This window comes from Scatophagus argus, chromosome 1 (genome assembly GCF_020382885.2).
Source record: "Scatophagus argus isolate fScaArg1 chromosome 1, fScaArg1.pri, whole genome shotgun sequence".
Classification (NCBI taxonomy): Eukaryota; Metazoa; Chordata; class Actinopteri; family Scatophagidae; genus Scatophagus; species Scatophagus argus.
Genome location: NC_058493.1, coordinates 7,623,818 through 7,635,198, shown reverse-complemented (window position 1 = coordinate 7,635,198; position 11,381 = coordinate 7,623,818). Strand labels below are relative to the sequence as shown.

General features: G+C 40.1%; 3 protein-coding genes across 5 annotated transcripts; 1 reads left to right on the top strand and 2 right to left on the bottom strand.

Annotated features, from left to right (window-relative positions):
* Positions 1 to 93: 93 nt before the first annotated feature.
* On the bottom strand, positions 94 to 7,219 carry cnep1r1 (CTD nuclear envelope phosphatase 1 regulatory subunit 1). 2 transcript variants are annotated; one of them, XM_046413778.1, is made up of 6 exons: positions 7,189 to 7,219; positions 1,787 to 1,858; positions 1,410 to 1,483; positions 792 to 901; positions 561 to 615; positions 94 to 471 (listed from the first exon to the last, which is right to left on the bottom strand). In XM_046413778.1, the coding sequence occupies exons 1-6, from the start codon at positions 7,202 to 7,204 to the stop codon at positions 430 to 432; spliced, it is 369 nt and encodes a 122-aa protein (XP_046269734.1). In that variant the 5' UTR covers positions 7,205 to 7,219; the 3' UTR covers positions 94 to 429. The 2 variants fall into 2 exon arrangements, with proteins under 2 accessions (XP_046269734.1, XP_046269640.1); XM_046413684.1 differs by lacking the exon at positions 7,189 to 7,219 and adding an exon at positions 2,449 to 2,600.
* On the bottom strand, positions 4,820 to 7,316 carry LOC124072259 (arylamine N-acetyltransferase, pineal gland isozyme NAT-10-like). Its single transcript, XM_046413554.1, has 2 exons — positions 7,189 to 7,316; positions 4,820 to 6,737 (listed from the first exon to the last, which is right to left on the bottom strand). The coding sequence occupies exons 1-2, from the start codon at positions 7,202 to 7,204 to the stop codon at positions 5,866 to 5,868; spliced, it is 888 nt and encodes a 295-aa protein (XP_046269510.1). The 5' UTR covers positions 7,205 to 7,316; the 3' UTR covers positions 4,820 to 5,865.
* Positions 7,317 to 8,194: 878 nt separating this feature from the next.
* sdr42e1 (short chain dehydrogenase/reductase family 42E, member 1) lies at positions 8,195 to 10,953 on the top strand. 2 transcript variants are annotated; one of them, XM_046413366.1, is made up of 3 exons: positions 8,195 to 8,346; positions 8,793 to 8,869; positions 9,173 to 10,953. In XM_046413366.1, exons 2-3 carry the CDS (start codon positions 8,808 to 8,810, stop codon positions 10,269 to 10,271), a joined length of 1,161 nt encoding a protein of 386 aa, XP_046269322.1. In that variant the 5' UTR covers positions 8,195 to 8,346; positions 8,793 to 8,807; the 3' UTR covers positions 10,272 to 10,953. The 2 variants fall into 2 exon arrangements, with proteins under 2 accessions (XP_046269322.1, XP_046269391.1); XM_046413435.1 differs by lacking the exon at positions 8,195 to 8,346 and adding an exon at positions 8,373 to 8,701.
* The last annotated feature ends 428 nt before the right edge of the window (positions 10,954 to 11,381 follow it).

Below are 11,381 nucleotides of genomic sequence, written 5' to 3'. Positions count from 1 at the left end.
TTTAAAACAGAAATCATTTAGAAAATCTGTAACAACATCAAATAAACCATATGCAGAGGCTTTACACGTAATAAGACAAGATATGATAAGATATATGTTCAAGTATTTATTAGGTAAATAACATTAAAAATAGAAACATTTTGATAAAATACATGCTCAACATTAGAAACAGAAATAAACACATCTGAACTCACACTGAATGAGTAAAATAAATCACACTGTGAGAGCAGATCAGCAGCATCAATAGTGACATCAGCACAGCAACACTGTTAAAAGGACTGATCAGTTCATTTCTTCTCTCTTCTCGTCATGATGACAAGATGTGCTTCTGTGCTGGCCAGACCACCCAAAGGATCCAATACACTGAGTGGCTAGTCACTATCTGCAAAGATCCAGTACACTGTCCGACATACCCACAGAAGTTTGTGATTATTGGATGTTTGGTCGTGGCTTGAGAATAAGTTTCCCCGTCTGAAAAAAGACAGAAATAAGACAACTGTTACAGGATTAATAAAAAGCAGACTATGGGCCAAAAAGATCAAAGAGATTCGTAAACTCACGTCATCACAGGACATGTTGTATTCTGCTAAAACTGTGCGGCAGCGGGCTGCAATACTGAAGGAGCAAAGGTCAAAGATGTAACCAAAAACCTGAACAGGAATCCAGCAATTGTAAAAGTGCAATTACCCTCTACGCTCTACACTTTTCTGTCAATGGCTAAGATTGGATGTGTGATGTCAGTAACGATGTCGGGATTATTCTGAGAAAACATGGCAACAGGCAAAGGATACATTGATGGTGCCACAACTCGCTTGTGTATCCCAGCAAAGAAGAGAGCTATAAGAGTGATGCAGCTGATGGTGAAGAAGGGATGGTTCCACAGTGATGAAAAGAAAGAGACCTGCAAAACAACAGGAACAAAACACACACAACAGAAACATAAATCATTAAGTCAAGAACAAAACTTTCACTCTCAGCAGCAATGCAAATCAAAATTAAGCTAGGTATAGGAAAATTTAAGTTAAGGGTGGAAATAAAGCCTAAAATTACACATCTCTAAACATACTGTTTAGTCCAAGCATGTATGTCTTTAATGGGTTACTTCATATTTTTTCTGCCTGGGATTAATCTAAAGGCTGAACTGGTTTCATTTAGATATTGGGACGGTTACTGATTCATAAGCCTAAGCCTTAATATAAACTGTAATATTTCATTCAAAATAATCTATTAGCCCAAAGTCAGTGTCAACAGAGAATCTCCAAAAAGCTGTCATCTATTGACCAAATCATTTGTACTTTTAATGCTGTATTTCCTCTATTAGGCTGTTAAGAGCACAATGTATATTCTTCTGTTTGCTATGAAATTCTCTCAGACCAAACACAACCAAACATTTGTAAATTAATACATACCTTCTGTGTATCGGGGTCTATTAACCAGTTCCAAGCTCCGGTAGCCGTACATACAGACACCACTATCAGAATCACTGTAACAACGCAGGAAAATGAGTCCCAGTGCAACAGCATTAAGTGTGTCTTACTGAAAAAAATGCAGTCAGTCTTTTGCTCGACAGGCCTAAAAGTGTTGATCATGTCTGCACCTTCTTATGTATTTGCTGTACATGGTGAGTGGCAGCTTCTCGTGCCTCTTTTGTTTGACAGTCATCAAATGTAGAGTTGAAGTCAATAAACAGCAACAGAGACGATTTAACAAATATCACCACCCTTTCGTGTGAGCCACTACATCTTCCCTCCCATGGTTCTGACAATAGCCACTAACAGTTACTTACTTCTCCACCTGCCTGTTGCGGGTTGCAAACAGGAGACATATTCTGTCAATCTTCTCTCAAAAGCCTTCAGGTCTGAAATAAAAAAGGGCACATTAAAACAGGTTTTGGACCTAATATTATTGCTGATCGACCTAGCAACATTATCTTCTCAATTCTGTGAAATGCTCTCAGCAAATTATATCATGTGTTTTAACCAGCACTTTAACATAAACAATGTCAACATCAGCTCTAATGCTAAGTTTGTGTTATTTGCTGCAGGCATGTAAACTGTAAAAGTGAATAAAGAAGTATAACGCGACTAAATGCGGTTGTTAAATATCCAAATCGTTTGTGATCGTTTCACTCAGAAGCTGATTGTAATACACCGACTGCTGACAAAACGTGGTTCTCTTAATGGCTACTTTATGAACAATATAAAAAATATAAACTAACAAGCAGAACGAAGTGGTCACAGTACTAATTATACGAGCGCATGAACGACTCAGTTTAGCTAGCAAACATGCTAGCTGTCGAAGACTAGCCATTAGCCGCTGCACATTACCCTCTAAACGAATTTCAAAGCATTTGCTTTGATTAAGTCTGGTAATTATAGCAATGGGGCTAAAACTTATAAATGGATATGTAAAAATGGAGCAACTTAAATGGCTTTCTACGTTGGTTACCTTCGGCCTGTTCCAGGGAATTCATGTCTGCTATTCCCAGCAGCCTTCTGTTAACAGTGCTGCTGCTGCTTCCGCTCAGCTGAGGGACGGGGTGTGCAACCCAATCCGCATCGGCTGTGTGCTTAGCCCTAACGCGATTGGGCGTAAGACAACTAAAGGGCGTTTCGAAGATTTAAATCCCCGCCTTCTTATCGCGAGCCAAGTCTACATTTACTTAAAAAACTTCAAACTTTATTTGTCCGTATATTTTTACGTATACCTACATTCTTCTCTGCATTTAACCTATCTCTGGTAGAACACACACATGCAACATGCAGTGAAACACACAGGAGCAGTGGGCTGCCATTGTCAGGCGCCCAGGGAAAAACTGAGGGGGTGAGTGCCTTGCTCAAGGGCACATCAGCCGGCTAATGGAAGAGGGGGGGGCCTGATTAATCACTCCACCACACCCAAATTGTTTTCAAGAAAATTTTTAAGAAAAAGATAACCAGTTTAATACACAAAGTAAACTATATAAAAATAAAAATGCAAAAACTTAAATGCCCCCAAAACATCAGTTTATTAGACATTTTGGGTGCATTACTGGAAATTAGTCAGTTGGATTATGAATAGACTCATAAGATTTTAAATTATAATATCACTATATTATATTACCATTAGGTTAGTCCTGCAGTGGGGAAATTGTCAAGTTCTTCTGTTTGGTGAAGCCAAATGTTCACATGTGAAAATGAGTTTAAATATCAAGTCATCAACCGTTCAGTCGGCCGACAACGTTTTGTCTCGTCTCTGTTTGACTCAAAGAGAAACAGCAGCCATGAGACCTCAGAATGAAAGTCCAACAGTGCTCGCTGGGACGTCTGCTTCTTTCTTCATGTTAATGAGTATGAAATCAAAAGCAGGAAGTTAAAGTTAGTTCCCTCAACATCAGTGAAACGTGTGAGTTTATTCTAATGAGAGAAGATCTGCTGAGTTTTTGAGTCTGCCAGCAAGTCTCATGACACATTCAGGTGTGTACTAGTACGCAAGTTACTGCACATTTAACAAAACTACAATAAATAACTTCAGTCAGCAGGAAAGTTTCATAGTGACTACTGTATACAAATACTACATACACGTACAAGCACCATTATTTAAAACAGTAAAATTACTCACTCTGCAGTATTATGTGACTGTTTTTACTGCTGCAGGAGTAAGAAGTAAGGAGGTTGCATCATCTATTAAAATGAAATGCCAAACATTCACTTGTATCAGCTTTCCCCTATATAATTAGACACTGAACATTTTTTGAGTTTTTGATGATATATGATATTCCATGCACCATGCAATTGATCAATTATAAAAGAAAATAGTTATTACATGTACTGATAATGAAAATAATTGCTGGTCGCTGCTTTACAGTACTTAATGTCACACCTAGTGCTAGCAGGGTACCAAAAACACGTATGATAGGACCCAAGTGCAACAGAGTTGGTGCAGTTCAGTGATTTTAGAACAAAAATCAAAGTACAACAAGCTTACAGGATAGTGAGGCGGGTAAAGGTTAAACCAGAAAGCAGCAATCCAAAACAGGCAAATGATTCCAAGAGGAGAAGGCAAGAATCCAAAGGGCAAGAAAAAGGGAAAAGATCAAACATGCAAGCAGAAACAGGTTCAAGAGAACAGGTGTCACATAAACAGATAATCAGAGACACAGAGAACGAACAAAGCTGGGCCAGAACATAAGGAAGCACTTGCATTGCTTGTCTGGTATTGCCTCCAACAATCAGAATAAACCATTTGTCATTTATCATGTACACTGAACTATATGCCCTGATGTTCTACTCTGATAAGTGTGTGGTAATAGCAGAGGCTCTGTTCTGGTTCTTTTCAAGAGTTGGCGTCTGAGGTTCAGTGTTACCCCGGATCTAATTCTAAATTAGGATTGTTCCAGATAAAACCAAAACAGTGATCAAAGAGTTTATGTCCTCCACCTACCATCTCTCTCACGGTGCTACTGAGCTCTACTACCAGACTTTCAGGACCACGATTAAAGCCCACATTGTGAACTATGCAGGAGACGGGGATGGAGCCATGCACTTCCTGTTATTTGCCATTTAGGATTCTGTCACTGAATTCAACCAATCTGAATTTGGCCTTTGACAAATTTATGGCCAGGTGCAAAGGTAGACTGAAAAATATTTTGTATGTGGTTGGAGACTGACAGGGACCGGTGAGCAGAGTTACCTGTCCAGACCATGCATTGGGCAAGGATTTTTGCTGCTAAATCCCCTCATTAAGTGAGTGTCTTGTGGATTAGTAAAAGGTGTTCCAGTAAATGCAAGGTATCTCCTCACAAAAAACACGTAGAAATGGTATTTTATTTGAATTATTATTTATTATTATTTGGTATTATTTGAAGCATTTTAATAAAACACATCTAATGGTTATCAGAAAAAAACATACACATATTGTCACATGAACAAGGCAATTGGTGTTATCCTGGCAAACACTTGTTGTTCCATGCTAAGATCTGCATTTATGGGGTGAAGAAGAGGATCTGAGCACCTATCAGCAGAGGTGAACGCCTTCTTTGGCAATGATAAACCTCATAATGCCCCCTCAACAACAGCAGCAACAACAGCCACAGCCCCAATGTCTTGTTATGAAACTGTTTCCTCCCTCTTACCAAATCACTGGTTCAGCCACATTTCCAAAGAGAAAGATGCAGATTCACGAGCCAAATATGTGAGCGTGGTGATAATATATGTGGGAATACGCAGATTACAGATGAGATTAAGTCAGGGGCATCCAGTTACAACACTATACATTGTATAATTTCAAGCTGAGCAGATAACATATAAACAAGTTATAAAGGTGTATAATTGCAAATATCATTGTATGTATTTAAGTAGATTTTCTCTGTTTTAAAACTTTGGTTGGTTAGATGACCTCAAACCCTCACTTGCTCTTGCAGGGCAAACCAATTTCATTCTACTGGAAGATTAATGTCAGATTCCTACGGAATTCAACTCAAAATGGATTACGAGCTCTTCTGTTTTTCACCCAGACTTTCTTCACTGGATCTTTCCATATTGGCCTCATCTGTTCATAAGTTTTTGAGTAATGTTTAGCATATTGCCTGCAAATTAGGTCTCTTTACAACTCATTACCAGGCTTTTATATTACTGCAGGATACTGAGGTATCTGATTGAAATGTATATGATTATTTATTGGCATGTGTCGATCAATACAATGGAACCAGACATTCAAAGTGTTATTTACTTGACATTTCTCAGTCCTAATGTGATTCCATGATTTTCATTGTAGAAAAATCAAAATGAAAGCATTGTCAATGTTTGGAATGGATGATTCTTCAGTAAGCTGCGTTACCTGGTTAGTCATGAAATCGTCACACAATTCCAAGACAATGTTTGTTTTTCAGATTGTGTAGCATGCTTTTTTGTTTGCTGGCTGCAGTTTGTTCTGCAGCTTTAAACCGAACTTTTCCGTCAAAATTTGCTCTATCTCGCCATCTGTTACATTCCTCATGTGTATGATATCAACACCTTCCTCAGGTTTGTAGGTGACCTCAGTGTAGGTCCAACCAATCAGAGCTCTGAATCCTGTTGGTGTTTGCAAAGAGCAGATGGACTTATTGGTGAAGAGTGAGGTAGGATCTGTTTGAAGTGAGTGGTTTACATCAAAGAAATGATTTGCCTCACGAGGCACCAAGGTGAAGCAGTAGATCTGCTTGGTTTCCTCCCTGCTCACCAGACTAGATTTGGCAAAGTCTGGATTGAGAACCTCTGGCTTTCTGCCAGTCTTCTCCAGCACCCAGAAGTCCCCCTCGTCTATCAGACGAAAGACACCCGCTGCCTGAGGTTGTTCCATTCCAGAGACAAGCTCTAGGGGCTCCCACACTTGCGAAGACACACCAAAGCTTACATCGGCTATGTAAGTCTTTCCATCAATGACAACCTTGTTGATGAGATGAGTTTCGGTGGGGCCCAGACCACTCGGGTTACAAACTCTGCTTCCCAAAATGGTAGTGTCATAGCCCATTTCTCTCAGCACCCAGCCAAACAGGAAGTTGTTCTCAAGGCACCAACCCCCACGGTTGCTCCTCACGATCTTATTAAAAATTAACTCAAGGTCCACAGTGATCTTCTCACCACAGTGAATGCTGAGATTTTCAAAGGGAACTGACATGACGTGCTGTCTGTGGATCATTTTCAGTGTTTCAAGATCTGGTTTATCAAAAGAGCCATGTAAACCAATTCTTTTGAAGTATTCCCCCACATTCATCTTGCCTGTAAAATACAGCACATTACATAAATTAATATCACTTTCCAATAAGCTATAATTAAAGCATAATAAATGAAGTCACTGTGAAAACTTTGCAAAGGGTTCACGTGAATTTAAGGACACATCCACCCATTGCAAAGTTGCAATTCATTTTGCAAAGTCATCTCTATTGTCGAGATTGGTTAAATGTGTAGGAGCAGTACTTAACATTCAATTTAATGTCAAGTGTTTAGCATGTATTTGGAAGTTGTAGTTTTGAAATTAACCGTGCAATCGCAATCCTCTTTAAGTAAACCTGCTCTGTCCTTATAGGAATTAAAAATATTTGTTAATATTAACAGCAAGAAGTGAAAGTAAGCCCGTCAGCATTTTCAGTATTTCGTTCAACGGTCTTCTGCAGCCTTTAATTCATTGAGCCTATGATTGGCTGTGCTGAAATACAAACTGGTCTCTTACCTTCGCACTGTGACATACGTGCAGGTGTGGATCGTTGTCGTAGTTGAGGGTTTACCTGGTCTAACTTCACGTAGCTTTCTTCTTCCCTGTTTGTGTAGTTTGTGCCTCGCGTTTGGCCGCTAGAGGCACTAAAACGACATTTTTTTTTATCTTACATAACAACAGATTAAATGATACTATGGGAATACAGTACAGTTCAGGTCTGACACTAATTAGTCTCTAGTTTCTCTTTTAGCCTAATGTGTATTAAATTAAATTCTGAATGCACAAGGCGTACAGCGGAAGTGCTATTGCTATTGGCCAAGTGCATCAAGCTAAAATTCTGTATTCTGCAATGTGATTCTAACTTTCAAACTAAAAGGCTCATTGGTGAGAAATGTGAACTCATGCCATGACAACGATAAACATGAAATTGCATGCTAATTTCTCAGTTCTACAATGGTAAACATTAATTTATGTTTCTTATATTTTGGGGTGGTTTTCAAATGAAATCAGTTTCCAAATCAGTCAATCAGTTTGTATTATGGAAGTAATGTCGCAGTACTTCCTCCGCATTCCTGTCTTATTGTGCATTCACTTGACGCAGCAGCTCGAGCTCCAAAATCCTGCGGCGCATCAGAGAATTTCTAATAGGAGGAGAACTCCCATTCTCAAAACCTCCTGTTCTTTAGGGGGCGCTAGCAAAGCAGTCCTGAATGAACGGGGGCCTAAAATTTCTAAAAGTGACAGAGATGATAGACACAATCCAATTAGATTAGATTTCACTGTCTTTTTGGTAGTGAAATAACTTACATTTGCAAAATCTAGAATACAATTTGGGCCTTTTTGTCTCCAAGAAGGTGTAAATAATTATTATAGCCATTTAGCTCAATTCCCTCATCTTCATTGAGTATTACCTCGCGATTGCCCTCTAGGTGAATTGCAGCCAATTTCGGTACAATGGCATCAGTAGGAATTGGACAGGCTCTCCGTAGAAGGGCTCTGGGCGCATCAATTTCAGAACGACGTCGACATTTTCTACGTAAATTACGTAACAAGGACGTACAGCACAGACCAAGGAAGTGCACACCGGTGCTCCTTGCACAGTGTTGTAGTAGAGTTTTGAATGAGCGTTATTCAACAAATATTTTACTCGTTCAGGGCCCGGCTTGTGTTGAGGTTGGTACCGTCAGTGAATACGTGAACTTACATGGTTTAGAATACAGACTGTGTATTTATCTGTGCATATGGCAGCCCACGGACGCACTTTTGAGGCACTTAGTTCGCAACATGGACATTTGAATAATCACTTACGGAAATGAGTGTGATAGTTCATAAAGTAGGGAGACTGGAATAATAATGCTGGACACGTTTCTGTTAAAGTCCCCGTAGAAATAATGTTAATGCATTCGGGTAATTATATGAACAGTTAAATTACTCGAGTACAAGGTCAGTGAACCACCCTCCAGACTGCAGGTTAGGTAACGTAAATTTAGCAGCATTCATTCATTGGTTTGTGACTGTGGAATGTGCGGTACGTATGCGGTATGAGGAGGACACATCTGTGTGTATTCTTCTGAACATATTGTCGTTTTCCTCAAAATGTGTCTAATCCTCTCTTGTAGATTCGCCTTTCTGCCATGGAAAATGCACATACAGACACGTTTTTGATAACTGGGGGATGTGGTTATTTTGGCTTCCGGTAAGAACTATTTCTGCCTGTTTATTAATTAGGATAAAGAACTGTACACTGATAGTCTGCAAACCCTCTATAATGTTTTCAGGATTGCTTTGTGCTGTCACACAGCTTAACCACAGCAAGGTGGCGCTATCGCACCAGTTATGTCAGTTATAGTCAATCTTTGGCTGTCACAGAACTGTGGCAGGTAATAAAGTAATAATGCATGCAGATCTTGTGTCAGAGATTTGCAGTTTTATATTGTTGAAATTAAAGATTTGTGATGTGTCTCCTGCTAAAATTAATCATATTTATTTCCTTTTGCAGCCTGGCATGTTCCCTGCACGAAAAAGGAGCCAAAATTATTCTGTTTGACACAGTCCCTCCAAACCAAGAAGTGTCAGACGATTTTGTGTTTATTGAAGGAGATATACGTGACTATGCACACGTCGAGAGGGCTATCGCCGGTGTGGACTGTGTATTCCACATCGCCTCCTATGGAATGTCAGGCAGGGAGCAGCTGAACCGGCATCAGATCGAGGCGGTGAACGTTCAAGGCACACAGAACATCCTGAAGGCTTGCATTGAACAAGGAGTGTCCAGGCTGGTTTACACCAGCACCTTCAACGTGGTGTTCGGAGGCCAAGTGATAGAGAATGGGGATGAAAGCCTCCCTTATCTACCTCTCCATCTTCATCCTGACCACTACTCCAGAACCAAATCCCTGGCTGAGATGGCAGTGCTACAAGCTAATGGCAGGGTGCTGAAGGACGGCTCCGGAGTGCTGAGAAGCTGTGCACTGCGTCCTGCGGGAATCTATGGGCCTGGTGAGCAGAGGCACCTGCCCAGGATAGTTGGCTACATAGAAAAGGGGATCTTCAGGTTTGTTTACGGTGAACGCAGTAGCCTGGTGGAGTTTGTCCATGTGGACAACCTGGTGTCGGCACATGAGCTCGCTGCAGAGGCTCTGACCTCCAAGCACCAGCATCGCTCTGCTGGCCAGGCCTACTTTATCTCAGATGGCAGGCCTGTCAATAATTTTGAATTCTTCAGACCTCTGGTAGAGGGCTTGGGCTACCCTTTCCCCCGACTGCGCCTCCCTATCTCTCTCATTTACTTTTTTGCCTTTCTCACAGAAATGATTCACCGCCTCATTGGGCCCATATACAACTTCCAGCCACTGCTGACGCGTACAGAGGTGTATAAAACCGGCGTGACACATTACTTCAGCATGGCAAAAGCTAAGGTGGAGCTCGGTTATGAGCCCCAGGAGTACAACCTGGATGAGATTGTACAATGGTTTAGAAGCAGAGGACATGGGAAAAAATCTCACAGTTCCGTCTTCCATCGATTGCTTCTAGAAATCATGTTTGCTGTTGCCTTTGTTACTGTGGCACTCTCTTTTCTTCCCCTTGTTGGCAGCTGATGAGCATTCTGATGTTTTTTCAAAATGTCAAGACTGGTTCATAACTATAATTACTTATTCATTCAGAAAGGAACACATGCACACACAGTATCCACAGGCATGCAGTTCAGGGAAAAGATATTAGAGTGACACCTGAGCAGTTAGGGTTCTTGCTCAAGGGCATCTCAGCAGTGCCCAGGATGTTACCTGCCACCTTTCCACACTGTACTGTGGTCCAGGCTGGACTTCAGTCAGTCACCCTTGTGTTCCCAAGCCAGAAGTCCCCATAGACTGAGCCACTGACCAGACTGGTGACAAGTTTTAATGTGCCAAACACAAATGTGCACGTATTAGTTCAAAATTGTCAGCATACTGGCAGGTTCTTCAGACATAAAAAGTGTCTGAATAACTCAATGAAAGTATTTACTGAAAAGATTTTTTTACTGTAACATCCATCATGTGAAAATAATCATGTAATACCCTATTGTCTTAATTTTACATCCTGTAGTTGTTTTTGTACATACAGAGATTTTGCAAATGCTACCTCTTTTCCCTCCACGGTTGGCCTTTGAAAATATCTCTCTGGAGGCAAAGATCTATAATATGTTCATACATAACCTACTTATTTTTTTAATTTTGTTTTTGTGGAATGTTCTGAAATGTTCTGAAAACTGTAATGAATAAAATTCTAGAGACCAAATTATGGTTTGTTTGACTTTTAATCTGGATTCAAGGTTGAATTTTAAGGGTTTTTTAGATCGTTTTGTTTTAAGACCCTTGATGAAGTTTGAATCACCTGGCTGACAGCAGCACAGAGCTCCCTATGTGCCACAGCCTCATACCAGTAATAACATACCAGATAGAAAGATAACCACAACCTCCACCTGTGGTCACCATCAACAACCACTTTCCCCCACAGCTTTTCATTCAGTTTCCCTTTTTTTTTTCCCAAAAAGTGACACATACACTTTGCATTCACTTCACCTCGTCTTAAAATGAAACAATATTTCTATGTAGCCTAATATAATAATCGTTTATTTAATTATTTACTTGATAGTAGATTTTTTTTTCTTTCTTTTTTTTTTGCAACACGTTTTGTTACCAGCGTATTATATTCCTATAAGGACCTAA

Bases quoted from the DNA above. Each gene is read 5' to 3' on its own strand.
- sdr42e1 (XM_046413366.1), top strand. From the start codon at position 8,808: ATGGAAAATGCACATACAGACACGTTTTTGATAACTGGGGGATGTGGT. The intron at 8,870-9,172 runs GTAAGAACTATT...TTCCTTTTGCAG, and splicing joins TGTGGTTATTTTGGCTTCCG to CCTGGCATGTTCCCTGCACG.
- cnep1r1 (XM_046413684.1), bottom strand. From the start codon at position 2,473: ATGAATTCCCTGGAACAGGCCGAAG. The intron at 902-1,409 runs GTATGTATTAAT...GTTGTTTTGCAG, and splicing joins TAGACCCCGATACACAGAAG to GTCTCTTTCTTTTCATCACT. The intron at 472-560 runs GTGAGTTTACGA...GTCTTTTTTCAG, and splicing joins ACAACATGTCCTGTGATGAC to ACGGGGAAACTTATTCTCAA.